The sequence below is a fragment of the Dichotomopilus funicola genome (genome assembly GCF_033296635.1).
Source record: "Dichotomopilus funicola strain CBS 141.50 unplaced genomic scaffold C8A04scaffold_9, whole genome shotgun sequence".
In the NCBI taxonomy this organism is placed as follows: domain Eukaryota; kingdom Fungi; phylum Ascomycota; class Sordariomycetes; order Sordariales; family Chaetomiaceae; genus Dichotomopilus; species Dichotomopilus funicola.
Window position 1 is genome coordinate 159,238 of NW_026944030.1, and position 18,216 is coordinate 177,453.

Genomic DNA, 18,216 nt, shown 5'->3' on the forward strand with positions numbered 1-18,216 from the left:
GGGGGGGGGGGGTAGGGGAATTTGGGGGAGAGGGAGATTATCGTACTTGCGCTCCCAGGGATCGTAGCGCGGTCGGCCGGTGGCGGCGAGGAGTTTGCGCATTTCGAAGCCGGTTATGTTCTTCCCGGCTTGGGAGAGGAGGATTCTGTCAAAGGGAGGGGGGGTTGTTAGCCTAAGGTGGTGGGTGGTTTTGGGGGGGTTGTTTAGGGGGCTCGTACCTGGTGGGCAGCATGATGATGGGGGTTGAGCAGGTTGCTCGTTTGCTCGTTCGGGGTCGGTCGGGCAAGTGGGATTCGGCGGGCTGCGCTGCTCAGCCGCTCGCTCGCTCAATGGCGTGTTGTTGTTATCGCAGACGTAATGTTGACGGGGGTGCTCGTTCAATGGTCTCGTCACTGGATGCAGCGCAGTTTGGTTTGAGCTTCTTGCTGGGCTTGGCTCGACTGGGGAAATGCGCTTAGGTAAGGTAGCTTTCCACAGTGGAGTTTGCCAAATGTGTGGCCCGTGCTTACACAGAGGCCTGTGCCTCCTGTCCATCGCCAACCTTAGTGCTTGATTCGGGGCATGAACAAACCTGCCGCCTCAGCTCAATTCCACACCCCCCGCGACCCATCTGTACGAAATCCGCCTGCTCTTGCCCGCGTTGACGAACCTACCACGCCCAGACGCTCAAATACGCGCGCACCCGCACTCGAAACTGCCTGCCGCTTTTTTATTTCGACTTTTCCAGACTTTCGCCCCGACGTCCGACGGCAATTCTTCCACTTCGATCGCGCAGTTGCTTCCACGCAGCGTCAAACCCAGCCCACCAAAACCCAATTTGACAAGACTCCGTCATCCTGTGCCTCTTGCGAGTACCGAGCGGATCGAACTATTCCCAACAAAGCAACACATACATACAACAGTACCATCTGGAGAAAACACTAACCCCCCAACCCCGGTACAACGCGGGACGGGAATGGTCGCTTCACGATTCCACTCGGACACGGCTCTTAGCATACGGCCCTCACGATAAGACAGACAGGAGAAACGATAAGTGACTAGGCAGGCAGCTGGTTAACCCAATCCCCTCCACGGGCGCCGCCACCACGCGATGCCTCCGCCGCTGAATCGGTTCCCAAGCGGACCCAACACCATCTCGCCCTATCACCAGCAGTTCCCCTCTCATGCCCAGCACGCCACGAGTCATCCCCCGCCCCTGGGCGCCACGGCCGCCTACCTCAATGCCCAGGTCGGCCAGGTCGGCCAGGTGAACCCCTTCTCGGGGAATAGCAACCTGCTAGGCCTCGCGGGGGGACTCAATGCCGCGGCTGGTTTTGGCGTCGGTGCTGACTCGGGCCTGGCTAGCCATGCCGCCCGCATGGGGTTTGCGCACGCTGGGAACTTGCAGCAGCAGCAGCAGCAGCAGGCCCAGCAACAGGCCCAGCAGCAACAGGCACAACAACAGCAGCAGCAGCAGCAGCAGGCACAACACCAGTCGCAGCAGCAAGTCTCTGTCCTCCAACAACAGCAAGCACAACATGTCCAGCATGCCCCACCCGTTCAACATCCGCAGCACGCGCAGCAGCAGGGGCACGGATTGGTCGAGCACGCGACACGGCTTGCACAAAAGGGGCGGATAAGAGAGGTGTGGAAACATAACCTGTTAGAAGAGATGGCGAACCTGCGGGATCTAGTCGACAAGTACCCGTTTATTGCTATGGTGGGTTGGCATTCCTTGGTCGCGGAGAGGGTTGTCGTCGTGTGTGAGGTGGGGGGTGAAAGGGGGATGACGCGCCACCTTGAGGGTTGCTTGCTAACAAGATCCGTCAAACATAGGACACCGAATTTCCGGGCGTCGTAGCAAGGCCGATGGGAGGTTTCCGAGGGAAAAGCGATTACCACTACCAATGTCTGCGGACCAACGTGGATCTGCTCAAGGTTATACAGATCGGCATCGCCCTCTTCAACGAAGACGGCGAGCAACCACCCGCCCGACCCGCCTCGACCGACTCGGCCGATCTGCGGAGGACAGGCAACCAGGCGCCGCTGCCGTATGCTTGGCAGTTCAACTTCAAGTTTTCCCTCAAGGACGATATGTACAATCAGACCTCGATCGAGTCGCTGCAGCAGGCCGGTATCGACTTTGCGATGCTCGAGCGCGACGGCATCGACCCGCACGAGTTTGCGTCCCTGTTGATCCCGTCTGGCCTCGTGTGTTTCGACGAGGTGCGCTGGATTAGTTTCCACGGCGGGTATGACTTTGGTTACCTGACCAAGCTGCTGGTATGCCGGCCACTCCCCTGCGACGAGGTCGAGTTCGACCAGAACATGAAGCGCTACTTCCCGTCCACCTATGACGTTAAGCACCTCATGAAGCACGCCATCAAGCTGCACAATAGCGGCATGCTCACCCCTACCGACCCGACCGCCATCGAAATCATGCAAAAGTTTGAGCAGAAGTCGGGCCTCGAGCACATCGCCGAGACCCTCAAGCTCAAGCGTGTTGGTTCCGCTCACCAGGCCGGCTCCGACTCGTTACTCACCGGCCGCGTCTTCTTCGAGCTGCGCAAGCGCATCTTCAACGGGGACATCTCGGATGAACACCTCGGTAAGGTCTGGGGTCTCGGCATCCCCGATTTCTCCATCGGCGGCACCGGCATCACCGTCGGGCCCCCGAACCCGCAGAGCCAGGTGGAACACACCCCGCCGGGCCACCCGCACGCTCACCATCCAGCCCACGGCCACGCGCATACCCACCACACGACCACCACCACCACGACAACAACCACCACCCACGTCCACCACACCCAATCACAGCAGCCACCACACCATGCGAACGGCGGCGCCCCCAGCACCCCGAACACCGGTAGTGTCGGATTGGTCGGCGGTACGCCCGGCGCGTCGTCGCACAACACCAACGGATCTGGCTCGGGCGTCGGCAATGCGGCCAGCACTATGGGCCCGATGACGCCTGGCGGAGGAGGCGGTGTGTTTGGGGCTTTTGCGTTTGCTGGAGGTGCAAGGTAGATAGATATGTGTGAGTGATTGGTAGGATGGTTCCGGTTAGCTGGCGTGCGTGTATGTATGTATGTATCGTAGGGCGGGAAAGGAAGGGTTTGGCGGGGAGGAAGAAAAGCGAGGAATGGGAATAACGGAATGGAATGCAATCGAATGGGAAGAGGTTTACCTACCGGCTGGTCCTACTACTATTTACCGATCTCCCTTATCTACCTTACCTGCCTTACCTACCTACCTCCTACCCAACCATAAACCCACCGACCGACCGACCGACCGACCTAAAAATATCAAAGGAAAAGAAAGGGGGAAAGGGCTGTTTCTATCCGGGGGACGGGGGATTAGGGGACTGGCCGGGGAAATAGGGGGCAAGCGGGTCGGGAACAACGAAACCGATATAGGAATTACTGTCTTGTTCTTTTTCTTCTTCTACTTCTACTTCTCTCTCGCTTCCTCTATCTCTCGGGAGAGAGATTCTCTTCGCTTCTCTTCGCGTGTTTGTGTTTTATTTATGGTTGACTGTGTTTCTCTTCTTGTGTTTGTGTGTGTGTGTGGGTATTTCGTTGTGTGTGTGGTTGTGTGTCTCAGTGTATATGTAGATGTATGTATGCATGTACTCTATATGGAGCGTATGGATGGTATGCCCGTGATCCTGCGGCTGTCTTCCTCTGTATTGCTTTTTGTCCTTTTTTCCCCTCTGTTCATGTCTCGCCAACCGTCTATTCTCGTGGTGGAATTAACATCAAGGAGATCTGCTGCAACACACACTTGCTAAACCGGATGTGTGTGTCTTTTCACATACATACATCATTACTTGAGCCGCCTGTGATATTTATCGTTTGACGGTATCGTACACTTCCAGAACAGAACTGAAAAGGGATTTAGGGATGGGTCACAACTGGTCATGGAAAATGGATGTTATTCCTCACGCTGAGTCTACCTTATATGCATTTAAGGAGGTAGTTTGTTCAGCTCGACTCTAGGGTTGTTGCTAGTTGGACTATTGTTTCCCTTCCCCTGTGTGCGCCGTGTCATGCCATGTCTCCTCATTGAGTTAAACGTAACTTCATCATCCTGAGCGAACTAAGATGCAAAAGCTAAACCAAGTCCCCTTCCCTTGTACGCCGAAACTATGTGTGCTCTTTCGTGGCTGTAAAACTAACTGACCGGCCGGCCAGCCACGGTTTCATGAAAACGTTCTGAGCCCGAAACCAAACTTGAGACCTGAGCAAACCAAAACCAATGAACCCCAACCCAATGCCATAATACCAAGCTCATAAGCAACGCAACGCCCAATAATGTATTCTCATTCACTCCTACTCTCCTCGTATCCCACGGATCCTGACCGACTGACTGACTTATGCCCACCCACCTACGTAACAAACACCTTCCTAGCCTCCCCCTCACCGTACACCTCCCCCGTCACCAAATCCTTCAGCTGCCCCACAGGCAAGCCCGACTTCGCAGCATACTCGGCCAGCCGCGCGCGGCCGTAGACGCGGCCGTTGGGGAGCAGCATCAGGTCCTGCTCGAGCAGCCGGCTCTTGCTGTGGTGGGCGTAGCGCACGTTGCGGGCGAGGGCGTTGAGCTCAGTCGAGCAGATGGGGCAGACGCGCGTGGTCAGGGAGGCGGTGCCGTGGTGGTGGTGGGGGTGGGTTTGGGTGGCTGTGGGTGTGTTGCTGGTTGTGGTGCCGGTGGTAGTAGTGGTGGTTGTGGTGGTGGTTGTATTCTGGGTTGGGGTGGTGCCGGCGCCGTTGGCAGGTTGTTGTCGTTGTTGGGTATGGTCGGGGTCGATATGTGATTGGGTGCTGTGGCAGGCTGGGGTCTTGAGGGCGGATACACCGGACGAGAGGGCGATGTGGAGGAGCGGCGTCATAGGTAGGTTGAGCAGCTTGAGGTGAGCCTCGACAAAAGTCTCGGCTAGCTTGGGCCAGCGCGAAGGGCTGTATAATGAGGCGTATGGCTCCATGTTGGTGTTGGGTCGGTAGGCTAGTAGGCCAGCCATGTTGCTGACGTCGACGGGGTAGGTGTCGTTGAAGGGAGTGATGTATTTCCGGGCGTGGTTAATAGCCTCCAGCATTTTGTTGTGCGATCCGGTGCGCATCATCTCTATGTACTGTTGGCAGCGAAGCATAAATTCGAAGTTGGACTGCATCTTGCGGAGCTCCTTCTTGTTCTCGGTACACCAGTTGAGGGCTTCCTGCACGCTTCCGGCCTCGAGAGACCTGCGGATCTTGCTCATGGTGACAAAGGTGTCGATATCAACCAGATCCTTGACCCCCTTCTCCTGAGCCAGAGAGGTCGCCGACGAGTCGTAGCCGTGCCGGAGCATGTAATCAATCAAAAGACGGTCCAGACGCTGGCGGGACCAGTCCTCGTAACGGACGTCGTCCACGGTATTAAGATTAGCTAGGTCGCGGAAATGGGCCACACGGGCATCGAGCTGGTGATAGAGATTGTCCTCCTCCTCGGCAGCCACGGTCAACTTGCGCTTCAGGCCGCGCATTTTGACCAGCATCTGGTCGAGACTCTTGACGGCATCCTGCGGCGTGGACTTGCCACTGATCAGGCCGTTAGCCGTCTCCTTGACTACATTTTTGACAGAGGTCGAGTCCCATTCGAAGGGGTAGTGGACAGAGCGGAAGTTTTTGCGTAGAAGCTCGTATGGCAGGCGTAGGCACGATTGGTCCTGGGAGGGGGAAACAGTAGTTAGCTTCAGACTACCAGAGATGGGGGGAGGGGACATTGGCATCGACGTACCAACAGCAAATGGGTATCGTGGTTTATTTTGACCGCATCTAGATCTGCCATAGCGAGAATCTTCTCAAGCACTTAGAAAGTGAGGGGGTGCATATGGATTTCCAGAGGCACTTTGTTAATTCCGCAGAGTTGCTTCAGAATGTTGCAGCTTAAAGGCACTGGAAAGTAGGTAGTGAAGGGGAAGCTCGGCAGTACAAGGGTGGTCCGAGCCCGGAATCCAATTGATCTTCTTGGCAAATCCCTTTCCACACATAACCCTAACCCTCCACTACTGAACCCACCCCCGCTCCGAAGCGGACATTGTCAACTCCCCCTGGAAGGACTTAGTTCAAGACCAGAGGTTGCTGTACCCGGTGAAGTAAGATAATGGTGATCTTTGTATCATGGCCGGATGCTATAAGCCACCACCTTATCTTGTTTCGTCGTTCAGGTAGAAACTAACCTCGATGCCCAGAGTTGGCCAGCCGCCCCCCTTAGAGCGCCCCTGTCGAGACTACTCCGCTTGTCCCTCTCACCAGCCACATATTCGACAGTTTAGATGCGCCACCCTCATCTACACTAGTTAGATGGTGGCGGTTCAAATGATAGATTTGTTCCATGATGAGGGCCTTCAGGGTTGAATCGAGTGCCTCATGCTCGGCCGTCAGGATGGCCATCTCAAGGTTGAAAAGCCGGGGCGAAAATTTCAAAGAATGCCTACTATCTGCTTCATCGGGTTGCGCTTCAACGCCTCGTCTTTGTCTGTGCCCGTCCCCTTGACGATACATCCATCAAGGTTGATAGTAGCGGCACAACCTAAGGAGTCTCAACGAGATGGGCAACAGGATCGACATCGCAGATGATAGCGCGACCGAAAGTGTTACCAGGTGCAGGTGTGTAACTTATATGTGAATGGAAACAAACCAGGGTATTACTAGCACATCACTCAAAATGGGATAAGCACTGCACAACGGAAGTGGTGAGAAACCTTTGTAACCTTGGGAGGCAACCCGACATTTCCGGGGGGCTTTCGATAGCTTACACCACCAGGGTTATGGTCAGAGTTAGGGTGTGGGCGGATTGTTATCGAGTTAGTGTAAGCTGTTCTCCCGATCTCCAAATTGGTGGACATGCATCGCGATGACATAGAATCCCACAAGCACGAGATCCCGTGCTCGCGGGGCGTCCCGGATAGGATGGAGGGGAGGGAGGGACAGGGCCCTGGAAGAGACGGGGACAGGCGAGAATCCCGGCGACTCGTGACAAGCCCAGGAGGCCCAATCATGTGGCGGCATGTCTCACTGCCTCGCGTCATGAGGGGGTATTACAAGGTGGGGCAATGCAATGGGAGGCCAGAAACATTGCTATTGCTGCGGGATGGGGTTACTGTGTAGTTATTGGAGGTCGAGAGGCCGTCGTATTATGCCGCCATCGGTGTTTTGGTGGGGGACCGTGGAGGACGAGAAGCAGGACAGGGAGGCTTGGATTGGGGGGAAGAAGGGTGGTGGTGTGTGTGCGAGTGAGCGCAATGTGAGCACAGGTGGGCGCAGGTGGGCGGGCGAATAATAAACACGTGCTGGGTAATGGGCAACCTTGGAACCCTGCGCTCACCCATCAGAAACGCGAAACAAAGAACAGAAATGTGACGATTTCGTAGAGCTACAGGTCCGCTCCAGGTCCGCTACAGGTCCGCCAAAGGAGCTGCCCCATCTCCCCATCCCCCGCGCTCCGAAAGCAATCCGATAAGTGAGTTTAAAGTCGCATCCAGCCGCCCGTTTGGCCAAAGGAACAAAATCCAACGACAGACGCGGCAGAGGGGCATCAGAAGGCGTCAGTGGGCCAGTGGGAAAGCAGGCAACTCCAAACCGGGGTGGGTCAAGGTGCTGATCGCTGGTGCATGCAGGCCGAGAAACGAAGGGGGTGCTTGAGGGTTGCTTTCGGCAAAGGAGCTGGTCCGTGCATCCGATCCCTCCGCGTCCCGCGATTTGATTCACCTCCAGCCTCAGCTCACATGATCTTCCCTCTCTCGCATCTCCCTCAAACTCACAGCCATCAACAACGCCGAGACGTCAACCTCCAAATCCATCGACAAAATCGAGGTATGTTTGCATCGTTCTCCTATTATTCAAATGTTATTTGCACCAGTCCGCGATAATTTTTACACCCGATTTTCCCGCGTTCTCAGGGATTCCTGCTGACCCACGGAAAGCGCTCGTCACGTTTTCGGGCACGTTCTTCACATGACCTCGCCCTCTTAGACCCAACCAGAGAGCAGAGAAGGATACCAGACAGAGTAAGAACCCTTTGAGAATTCAACATCTCCATCAAGACAAAAAATAAAGCTGGGGCCACCGCAAACCCGCCCCTGGCCGCCGTCCTCTTTGCCCCGGTCCGTTTTGGCGCACAACCATCGTCGGACGCGTCGCTTTTGGAACCGCCGCGGTCGATGGCCAAGGGGCTCTAAAGAGAGGGGCAAAGAGCGACGCACAGCGGGGGGGGGGGGGCAGCCGCATCCTCTCAAGTGAGAGGGAGGTTGTGAGAGAGTAAACAATGATTGCCCTTCTCAAATCGCCTGCCGTTGCATAGAAATGCATTCAGTGCACTTGCAATGGCCCTGGCAATTTGAGCTGTTTTTCAGGGCTTGTTTCGCTCGTTCTTTCCCACCAGGTTGATGGTCGCAGCTTTCGGCGCGCCGGTTTGCGATGGTTCTCTCAGCAGCCAGTGCGGGCCACTGTCTCTTTTAGGAGCATCGCAAGGAGTTGAATTGTGAGGCGAGAAATATTGTCGCCTGTTGGCGTTTTGTTCTCACCTGAGATTTCGGGCGGCTGTTCTTTGAGGCCGCCGGATTTAAAACCATTCAGGCGAATCTCCTCTGCACAAAAAGCTAACCCGTCGCCAGTTTTGACATCCCACATCTCGCCATGGCTGCAACCGTTGGCGTCCAGCACCCTGATCTCTCCGAGGTGTCCACGAGCCCCGGTCAGAAGCGGAAACGCACCGCCGAGTCTTCATCGCCCGATTCACGCCGGAGCAAGCGCGGTGTTGCCGCTGCATCTATGGCGGGAGGCGACTCTGACACCCAAACCTTCCTGGGCGATACTGTGAGCATCGCACAGGCTGCGCACGACCACGTAAACGTAGACGACTTCAGCGCTCTGGCACAGGCTACCGCTGCGGACCATGAGAACGCGGCCGATACGTCCAACGCATCCAGTACCGCCGCTGCGGCCCTCAACATGTACCCATCGCTGCATGTCCCCCAGTCGACCGAGGAAGCCTTCGCCAACCAGCCCACACCAGAGACGCATCATGACGAGAGCAGTTTCAACGGCCATTCTGTCAGCCAGGCGCCACCAGGCGGCCTGCCGCTTCCCCCGCCGCCATCAACCATTCAACAACCGCCGCCCAACGGAGTGCAGTCACAGGAGCAGCGGTATAGTGCGCCGCCAAGCGCTAAGCCTGCTGTCGGCTCTGAAGAGTGGCACAAGATGCGAAAGGATAACCACAAAGAAGGTTAGTTGTTCTGGTAATCCCACCTGCGACGAAGTTCTAACACATCATGTAGTGGAGCGCCGTCGCCGCGAGACGATCAACGAAGGCATCAACGAGCTGGCCAAGATTGTGCCCGGGTGTGAGAAGAACAAGGGCTCGATCTTGCAGCGAGCGGTCGCCTTTATCACCCAGCTAAAGGAGAACGAGTCGCAGAACATTGAGAAATGGACCCTCGAGAAACTTCTCACCGAGCAGGCCATCGCCGAACTCAGCCAATCCAACGACAAGCTGAAACAAGAGTGCGAGCGCTTGTATCGTGAGCTCGATACATGGAAGCAGATCGCTCAAAGCGCCGGCCTGCAACTGCCCGCACAGAAGGAGGAGCCGGGGTCAGGCAATTAGGTACTTCCTGGTGCCCTTATTTCTGACCCCCTCGCTGCCCCCGCTTATGCCCCTAACTCTGTCCCAGCCCCCTGCTCGTCGACCATGGGCGCCACTCCCAACACGGCGGCTCACCAGCCACAGCCACTCCTAGTCGATGAGTATACCTCTTTGTTTCCCGAATTGAGGGACTCGTTCGCGTTCCCGGACGGAGGCTGAGCTCTTAACTAGGGCTGTGGTGCGGGTGTGAGGTGAGAGCTAGGGAAAAGGGCAGAGAGTAGACGACGGGGGCGGAAAGATACATCATTTTCCTTGCGCCACGGTCGTCGCTATATTTCTCACTTCGAGATTTTTTTCCAAAGCGCATGCGACTTGCTTGCTTTACGGGATATACCCGGTGATCTCCCGTCACCGTTCTTGAGCTTTCTCAGAGTCTTTCCTTTTCTTCTCATTCGAGTTTTTTTTTCGGGGGGTTCGGGTTTCCAGGTTCTCAGGTTTGGGCTTTCGTTCGGGGTTTTCTGACTTTCTGCCTGGGTATTTGTACGATGGATATGGCGAGTGGTGTGACGGAGTGGATTTGCTCTGTCCTCTTCGCTTGCGGGGGGGCATCCTTTGGCAACTTCAAGCGCTTTGGTGCTTTCTGAGATTCACGGGATATTACTCTGGGGCTCGGCAAACTTAGCTAGAGAGATGGACCTTCATGGTCCTTTCCATCATTAGGTCGTTGGTAGTTGCCATTCTTCTGCCCTGCTTTCTTCTTCCAGCTTGTGTGTTTGCTGTTTGGGTTTTGGGAACGGCGACGGATGGATGGGAACTGGCGCTAGGCTCGAGGATCGTACAACGGCACGGTCTTGGACGGGCGGACTGGGTGGATGGGTATATGGGCGCCGGAAAGGGTTGAAATGGGTCGGTATTTTGTGTGTTTTCCGTACAGGGTTTGCTGGATGTCGCCGACAGAGATGTCCTTCACAGAGTGAAAGAGAGCAGACAGAATCAATGACAGCTTGTTCACATAAAAAACAAAAAACATTTGAGTAACAGAGACAGGCAAGCACGCTGCGGTTCACCGACCAGGGCTGGAAGCCGACCCTTTTATTCATCAGGTAAACCTCCCAGCCATGCCAGCCCAACTCGTTAGTTAGTCCTCGTGATTCACACAAAACCGCCCCCAACAAACACGCAATCACCCCTTTCCCCTTGACCTGCCACGTTACCTTCCCCAACTTTATTCTCAACGGCCAGATTCGGTTCGAGGCTTGGGGCTAGCTTAAGGGCCTGTCGTGGCATGGCATGGCATGGCATGCAAGGTGTGGCGGTGGAGAGAGAGAGAACGAGAGAGGTTGGCTGCTGAAGATCAGTCCCTTTGCTGCCCAGCCCAGCCCTCTTCCGATATGCGGGGCCGATTCATGGCTGCCGATGCCGGCCCGGGGCTGTTGTGTCACCGGTCCGTTGCAAATGCAGCTTTTTTGTAGGTGCTGATAACTGCTGTGATAAGAAACCCCTGTTTTGGGGAAGCGAACGGTTGGAAGTCCAGACCCTGCCAAGCAAACTGGAGGGGAAGAGGGGTCAGACAAGGGGACTTGTTGACTTCCGTGGTTTTTAGGGAGCTTCTAACTGGTTGTGGTTTATATGCATCCAAGTTTTCTTGCTATTAGAGGAACAGAAGGAGCTGGGATGAAGAATTGTATTGGACGTTGAGGATTGGTTCACTTTCATCCATGTTGGAACAACTCAATCTACATAATGGTACGATGTATCCGTACTAGCCCATGAATCAGGGAAGGTACGACCAGAGAATTCCCAAAAGGCATTGATAAGATATGGACTTGTTTGTCCTGCGGGAATCGGGCGTGTCGACCCCCTGACTGCTTGACGTAATGGATGGATCCTGTCGGAGCTCTCATCTGGAGCTTCCTCTGTCGCTGCCCGAGCTTTCCCCGCATCGGCATCCGCAACAACGCTCCGGGAAGGGACCGGTCTTGCCTGAACCAGGGGATATAAGCCGGCGGTACCCTTGAGACAGCATCATCGTCGACTTCCATTGGTGGTGGTGTCTTTTTAAAGCTCCTCCCCCTCTTTCAATTCGATCCCGGACGAATTGGTTGGTTCATTCGGCCACACATCTTCTTTTCTTTCCCATATTTACACGCTCCCCTCCCTCATCCCAACTGAGTGGGAGAGGCCTGCCAGACACGACAACATACGCCAAAGAAGGAAGTCAGAAGACAAACATCCAATATGTCGGCGTGCAGAGCCCTTCGGGGCAACGCCCTCCTGCGCGCTGCTGCCGTCGCCCGGCCCATTGCTAGCCTCGAATCTCGCCGCACCTTCACGGCCACTCCGCGCGCCATGTCGTCTTTCTACAAAGGATGGGAGCCTGAGGGACCTTCTGTGAAAACCCAGATCCCGGGACCCAAGGCCCAGGCGGCCATTGCCGATCTGGATACCGTGTTTGACACACGCAGCTTGAACATGCTGACGGATTACTCGAAGAGCGTGGGCAACTACATTGCGGATCCGGATGGCAACGTGCTGCTAGACGTGTGAGTACCGGGTGTATTGGGCGAGAGATGGGGAAAGAGTGAGAAAGAGACGGTGTTTAACAAAACCCCCTCATAGATACGCCCAAATCGCCTCGATTCCTCTTGGGTATAACAACCCGACCCTTCGCGCGGCCGCCCGGAGCAACGAAATGATCAACGGCATCATCAACCGCCCCGCGCTCGGCAACTTTCCACCGGCGGAATGGGCCGAGGTTCTCAAAAGCGGCATCCTCAAGGTCGCACCCAAGGGCCTCAACCAGGTGTTCACCGCCATGGCCGGCTCCGATGCCAACGAGACTGCCTACAAGGCCGCTTTCATGTGGCGGCGCCAGCGCGAGCGTGGTGGTGCCTCGGTCGAGTTCACCGAGGAGGAAATGAACTCGGCCATGAACAACCAGAGCCCCGGCGCCTCGCAGAACCTGTCTATCCTGTCCTTCAAGACCGGATTCCACGGCCGCCTCTTTGGCTCGCTCTCCACCACCCGCTCCAAGCCCATCCACAAGCTTGATATCCCTGCCTTTGACTGGCCGCAGGCCACCTTCCCACAGCTCAAGTACCCCCTCGACCAACACGTCGAAGAAAACGCCGCTATTGAGCGTGCGGCCCTCGAAGAGGTCGAGAAACTCATCACCACTTACCATATTCCCCCCTGCGCCGTCGTCGTCGAGCCCATCCAGTCCGAAGGCGGCGACAACCACGCTACGCCTGCCTTCTTCCGCGGCCTGCGTGAGATCACCCGCAAGCACGGGGTGCTGCTCATCGTCGACGAAGTCCAGACAGGTGTCGGCGCCACTGGCCGCTTCTGGGCACACGACCACTGGGACCTCCCGCACCCTCCGGACATGGTCACCTTCAGCAAGAAGGCGCAAACAGCGGGGTACTACTTCGGCAACCCGGAGCTGCGTCCCAACAAGCCGTACCGGCAGTTCAACACCTGGATGGGTGACCCGGCCCGCGCTTTGCTCTTCCGCGCCATCATCGACGAGATCGAAAAGCTCGACCTTGTTAAGCACACCGCTCGTGTCGGCGACTATCTGTTTGGCAAGCTGGAGGCGCTGGCCGAGAAATACCCAGGCCAGTTCAATAACTTGAGGGGTAAGGGCCAGGGCACGTTTATCGCCTTTGACAACCCGCGTCGGGACGAGTTCTTAGTCAAGGCCAAGACACTGGGTGTGAATATTGGCGGGAGTGGACAGAGCGCGGTGCGGTTACGGCCGATGCTGATTTTCGAAGAGAAGCATGCGGATTTGCTGGTGGACGTGTTGGAGAAGATTGTCAAGAGCTGGTAGGGCGGCTCCATAGACGATGATGATGAGGATGATGATGATGATGCTTGGGTGCCTGTGGGGAGGAGGAGAAAGAATATGGTGTCGTGGACGCAAATGGTGATGCCTTTGGATGCGTGAAGCAGAAGATTTTGGAGTAGTGCAAGCAGCATGACGCCGCGACAATAAAAATAATATGATGGTGCCAACCACATGATTTTTGGAAGCAGACCATATGCTTGTTTATTGAGCGTCATTCCCGGTATACGTTTCAACCGTAAGAAATGTACATCGCAATATGTCTCTTAAAACAACAACGTATAACCCGAGTGTGTGAACACTCAACAATCGTGCCTTCATCATCACCCCTTGACAGAATAAACCTGCCCGTCCCATACTCAAGGGTATCCTCTCCTATTCCTACTGCCTCTCTGTCTGCCATACAATGAACCAAACCGCGCACCCTTCACGTTCCCCATCATATCCCGTTTTCCCATGGCATGACGTCGGCCCGGGAAAATAGCCACCATGGATTATGGAGTTATATGAGTTATTCGCATCCACCGGCAAAAGAGAAAGCCGAGGATGGAGAAAAAGTAAAAGGCGAGAGACAAATATTAAATGGATGTAGGTTCCCAGAACAGAACAAAAATAACATGATTCCCGTTTAAGTTTTTTCCATCCTCCCTTCCCTTCCTTGATGATGGAGAAAAAGAAGGCATTTGCGGCCTGGGTTAGCCGCCTGCTTCTCAGAGCAGTGAGTCAGTCAATCAATCAATCCCCTTGTTAGCTTTTCACCCTCGATGCCCTTCTGTTGACTGACTGATACAAGGGAGATAGAGCGGGGGGTATTCTTATGAAAAGCCATCTATTCCGCCCATCCATCCATCCGTCCGTCCGTCCATCCATCCACCGACCCATATCCGCCCATTCGTCCGTGGGATAGATAAAAAAACAGGTCAATCAATATGCTGCCACGCCATTGGATGGAGAAAAAAGAAAGAAAATTAAAGAAGGCAAATCAATGGCTCATCACCGCCCGCTGGCGTTGGCGCTGTTGCTGCTCTTGGTCCTCCCTCGGCTTAGAAGGCTGGTCCACGTCCATATCCACCTCCCTGGCAGTCGGTCCGTTTCCGTTCGGAAGGGCAGCGCCAGAGTTCGCAGCGGTAGCCGCGCCGTTGATGTGCATGTTCTTCGTATTAGTAATAATAGTGTTGTTGTTGTTAATGGCGTCGTTCTTGAGACCCTTAACATCTCCCTCCTCAGCGTGCGCCTCATCCTCCAGCCGCTGGGCCTCCTCGTTCTCCCGCATGAGCGCCTCTTCCTGTTCGCGCATCGACCGCTCCTCTTCCGTCGGCGGGGTATCCATCGGCGGGGGCGGCGGAGTGGGGGGGCTGGGGACGGCCTCGCCTGCTGCTGTGGGGTTGCTCGGTCCATCGGCCTCGGCGTCGTCCTCTTTGAAACGCTTGACCGAGTGTGTCTCGGAAGGCGGGGCGCCGGGTGAGTCGTCGGTTTCGATCTCGCCGTTGTGGTCATCCCGCTTGCGCTTTCGATCGGCGGAGCTGCTTGGGCTGAGGTCGGCGTCGGACATCATTAGGTCGTCTTTGATGGGGGTAGCGGTCGAGCTCGCGGGTGCGGCGCTGCTTGGTTGGGTAGAGGACGACGGTCCGCCATTGCTCGGGGCTTTCTTCTTCCCGTGCTCGGTGTACTTGACCACGGCGCGGGCGAAGAACTCGTGCGCATAGCTGCGGACCTTTTTGGCCTGCTTGCTGCTGATGGACGTTGGGTCTTCGACCCGCTTGTTCTTGTAGTCCGAGGCGACAAGCTTTTTGTTGACCTCGCGAGCGAATTTCTTCAGATCCTCTTTGGGCAACTTGCCGTGGAACTTGTCCACGACATGCTTGACGTGAGGGAAGAGCTGGCAAAGTTAGTACGGGTGGATACAAGCCATTCGGAAGCACAAAAAGAAAATAAACTCACTGTGTTCTCATAGATCTTCATCTGTTTCTCGATCGGTAGAGAACGCCACTTTTCCTTCTTCGACTCGGCTGCCGCCGGTGTGGTCGACCGCTGTGGGGTGTGGTTGGCCGAGTGTCGCGGAGTGGGCTCCTTGGTCAACTCGTCAATGATACTCTGCAGCACCTTTTGGTCCTGCTGGGCCTTGGCGGACGTCTTCGGAACCTCGATGGCGGGCGTAAGGGGCCGCTGCCACTGTACCTTGCCGGTCGCATCGTAAAAGTAATAGCGGCCGGTATTCTTGTCGGTGTTGACAAACCAGCCAGCCGGCAGGTTGGTGGGGGGTTTCCGGGGCCGCTGTGCCGAGAAGAAATTGGCATTGCGCTGCGGGATGCTGCTGCGGGGTCCAGTCGGAATCGCCACATTGGCGAAGGGGTCAGCACCACCAGAACCACCAACAGCAGCAGACGACTTGGACGGCTCGTCACGATCCTTGTTGCGCCGCTCCTCTTCAAACGAGTTGCCCACGACAGGCGCCGACGGGTCGTGTTTCTTGCGCGGGATCCGGTAGGCGGTCTCGAGCTTGCTCCACTCATCCAGCAATCGCTTTGCAGCAACGGCAACCTCCTCGTGTTCTGCCGAGGCTAGCGGCTGCACGGCACCCTCGATTTTGGAGTCCGAAATCTTGTTTTTCGTAATCCGGGGAAGCTGGTACAAAATGTCGAGGATCTGCAGCACGACATTGGTGTCCTCCCTGAACGTATTGAGTGTGGTCCTGAGGATCTGGTAGCCGTGCATCCTCACGACACGATGGCGCAGGTGCTCGTCCTCGGTGGCCTGGACACGAGAAAGCAGCTTGACGGCAATCCACTTCTCTTTGCACTGCATGAGTGTCGCCATGACCTTGGTGACTCCATCCTCGTCCAGAGCGCGGGGCTGCACGCTGTTGACGTATTCCTCATCATCCTCGGTGGCCTTCTTCTTGCGGGGCTTCTTGGCAACTGCAGTGTCCCAGCTGTCGCCGTCGTCAATGCCGAGCGCCTCAATCGTGGCGAGCGGCAATTTCGTCGCACGCTCTGTTTGGGTCTTGCCGCCAATGAAGCCGACGCAATTGGACTCCCCGCAGTAGCACGGCTGTGGGTCAGCGCCGTATCGGTCGACATTGTAGTTAAACACCAACTCCTCGCCAGCCCGGATCGAGCGGGCGGCAAAAATACCCATGCGCAGCTTCTCGCCCACCACCCATTTGTCCACGTAGCAATTCGGATTGCACGAGTGGTTGCAGAACCGCCCGAGGTTGCCCTTCTTAGTGGCATCCACGAACTCGCTCTTGGTCAGCGACATGAAGTAAAAGTGCTTGATGCCCTCCTTGTCGTACTTCACCATCCGGTTGCGAAAGGTCGGCTCGTTAATGACCTCGCCCACATACTCGAAGATGAAGTCGTTGGCCTGCAAGTCAGCATCCGCGCGCAGGCCGAACCCCTTCTTCTCGGTCTTGATGACCGAGACATTGGCCCATTGCTTTTGCTGAAACCGTTGGTTCTGGCAGCCCTCCCCACAATTGCAGTCGCCGTGGACACACTCGATCTTGGTGGCTCGATTGATGCAGTCTGAGTCTTCGCCACAGGCATGATTTTGGCCGTCATCTGCACAGCAAAAAAAGACGAAAGTCAGCGCCCGGATGGGGGAACTAGGAACCGAAAAAGGAAAAGTAACATACGCCACTCCTCAGCACAGTCGCAATCCAGCGCGTCATGATCCGACGAGCCCATATTCCTCGAGCCATAGAGACAGTCGTTGATGACTTGAAACGTGCTGCACGCGGTTTCCGTGGCGTTGGGGAGATGGTCGAACATCGGCGGTGGGTTCCGTGTCATCTTCTGTGATGCTTTGCGCGATGCTTTCGGCGCCGTGCCGTTTTCGAGAGTCGGTGTGCTGTCGGAGGCCGATTTTATGTCATCTGGAGACATGCTGGTGGCTCGGGAGTCGGTTTTCTTGAGGCCGTTTGGCGTACCCGAATCGCTGTTGTCCTCTCTTTTAAACTTGACCCCATTGGATTTCGTCTTTTCATCATTCTCTGAGCCCGCACCCACTCCCGGAGCGCGATTTGCTCCCTCCATGGCAGCCAAATCTGTACGCGCAAAGCGAAGAGTACCGGGTCAAACGTGTGTCAAGATAGAATCGCGGATAACCGAAGCCGAGAGGGATCGTAGGACGGTCCGTGGAAAATAAAGTCGGATGTGGTCGGTGATGCGGAGCACGGAGCGTGATACCTCGAAGAAAATATCGGGAAAAGAGCGGCGAGAAAAAGTGTGAGCGGAGGAGGAGGAAGAAGAAGAAAAAGAAGAAAGGGCCCGGCAATGTTAGGAGGAAGCTATTCTGCTGGTGCGCGACGGGCATGCGACATGGGGACCAGAATCGAAGGGCGGGTCCAAGCGATTTGGAGGGTAAACAGGGGCCGTGGATTCCGTCGCATCCCAAAAAAGAGAATGAACCTATTGAAGCCTATTGTTCTCCATAGCAGTGTGGGTATTGTATCTCACAGCCGGCATGCCAATTGAACGTTGCGGTTCTCGGGTTGCGTTCCTTCCTTATTTTTTTTTAGAGGTTTGAAGACGGTGCCCCGATGTAGGCTGAGAGACGGCGCGCGACGCCAATCCGCCGACCTCCAACAGGCAAGAAAAGGTGGGGCTATCTACTGCACGGTCCGGTTATATTCCGCGCAACATCCCGCGACGGCCATGCAAACCCCACGGACCTACGGGCTTCATCGTCGGGCTTTTTCCATCCCGGCGATTATTGTGACGTTTTTGCATTCATCGTCAGCCTACATTGCGTGGCCCAGC

At 55.8% G+C, this 18,216-nt stretch overlaps 6 protein-coding genes across 6 annotated transcripts in view; 3 read left to right on the plus strand and 3 right to left on the minus strand.

The window, feature by feature from the left end:
* The window catches only part of C8A04DRAFT_25807 (NADH-ubiquinone oxidoreductase B12 subunit family-domain-containing protein), a gene marked incomplete at both ends in the record, with an annotated part of 665 nt that extends 433 nt beyond the window's left edge, over nucleotides 1-232 (minus strand). Inside the window, 2 exons of the mRNA XM_062779696.1 lie at nucleotides 47-145; nucleotides 219-232. Coding sequence (XP_062639671.1) covers nucleotides 47-145; nucleotides 219-232 — 113 coding nt within the window. The remainder of the gene's footprint in view (nucleotides 1-46; nucleotides 146-218) is intronic.
* Nucleotides 233-1,090: 858 nt separating this feature from the next.
* On the plus strand, nucleotides 1,091-3,006 carry C8A04DRAFT_35022 (ribonuclease H-like domain-containing protein; the record flags this gene model as incomplete). The annotated part of the gene is made up of 2 exons (XM_062783020.1): nucleotides 1,091-1,699; nucleotides 1,816-3,006. 2 exons carry the CDS (start codon nucleotides 1,091-1,093, stop codon nucleotides 3,004-3,006), a joined length of 1,800 nt encoding a protein of 599 aa, XP_062639672.1.
* A 1,360-nt stretch (nucleotides 3,007-4,366) lies between these two features.
* Nucleotides 4,367-5,805, minus strand: C8A04DRAFT_9873 (CTLH/CRA C-terminal to lish motif domain-containing protein; the record flags this gene model as incomplete). The annotated part of the gene is made up of 2 exons (XM_062785664.1): nucleotides 4,367-5,683; nucleotides 5,755-5,805. The coding sequence occupies 2 exons, from the start codon at nucleotides 5,803-5,805 to the stop codon at nucleotides 4,367-4,369; spliced, it is 1,368 nt and encodes a 455-aa protein (XP_062639673.1).
* A 2,849-nt stretch (nucleotides 5,806-8,654) lies between these two features.
* On the plus strand, nucleotides 8,655-9,627 carry C8A04DRAFT_35024 (uncharacterized protein; the record flags this gene model as incomplete). Its single annotated transcript, XM_062783021.1, has 2 exons — nucleotides 8,655-9,246; nucleotides 9,299-9,627. The coding sequence occupies 2 exons, from the start codon at nucleotides 8,655-8,657 to the stop codon at nucleotides 9,625-9,627; spliced, it is 921 nt and encodes a 306-aa protein (XP_062639674.1).
* Nucleotides 9,628-11,844: 2,217 nt separating this feature from the next.
* On the plus strand, nucleotides 11,845-13,438 carry C8A04DRAFT_9849 (aminotransferase class-III-domain-containing protein; the record flags this gene model as incomplete). Its single annotated transcript, XM_062785654.1, has 2 exons — nucleotides 11,845-12,149; nucleotides 12,226-13,438. 2 exons carry the CDS (start codon nucleotides 11,845-11,847, stop codon nucleotides 13,436-13,438), a joined length of 1,518 nt encoding a protein of 505 aa, XP_062639675.1.
* A 997-nt stretch (nucleotides 13,439-14,435) lies between these two features.
* Nucleotides 14,436-17,490, minus strand: C8A04DRAFT_9877 (methyltransferase; the record flags this gene model as incomplete). Its single annotated transcript, XM_062785665.1, has 3 exons — nucleotides 14,436-15,332; nucleotides 15,395-17,016; nucleotides 17,091-17,490. The coding sequence occupies 3 exons, from the start codon at nucleotides 17,488-17,490 to the stop codon at nucleotides 14,436-14,438; spliced, it is 2,919 nt and encodes a 972-aa protein (XP_062639676.1).
* Between the last annotated feature and the right edge of the window lie 726 nt (nucleotides 17,491-18,216).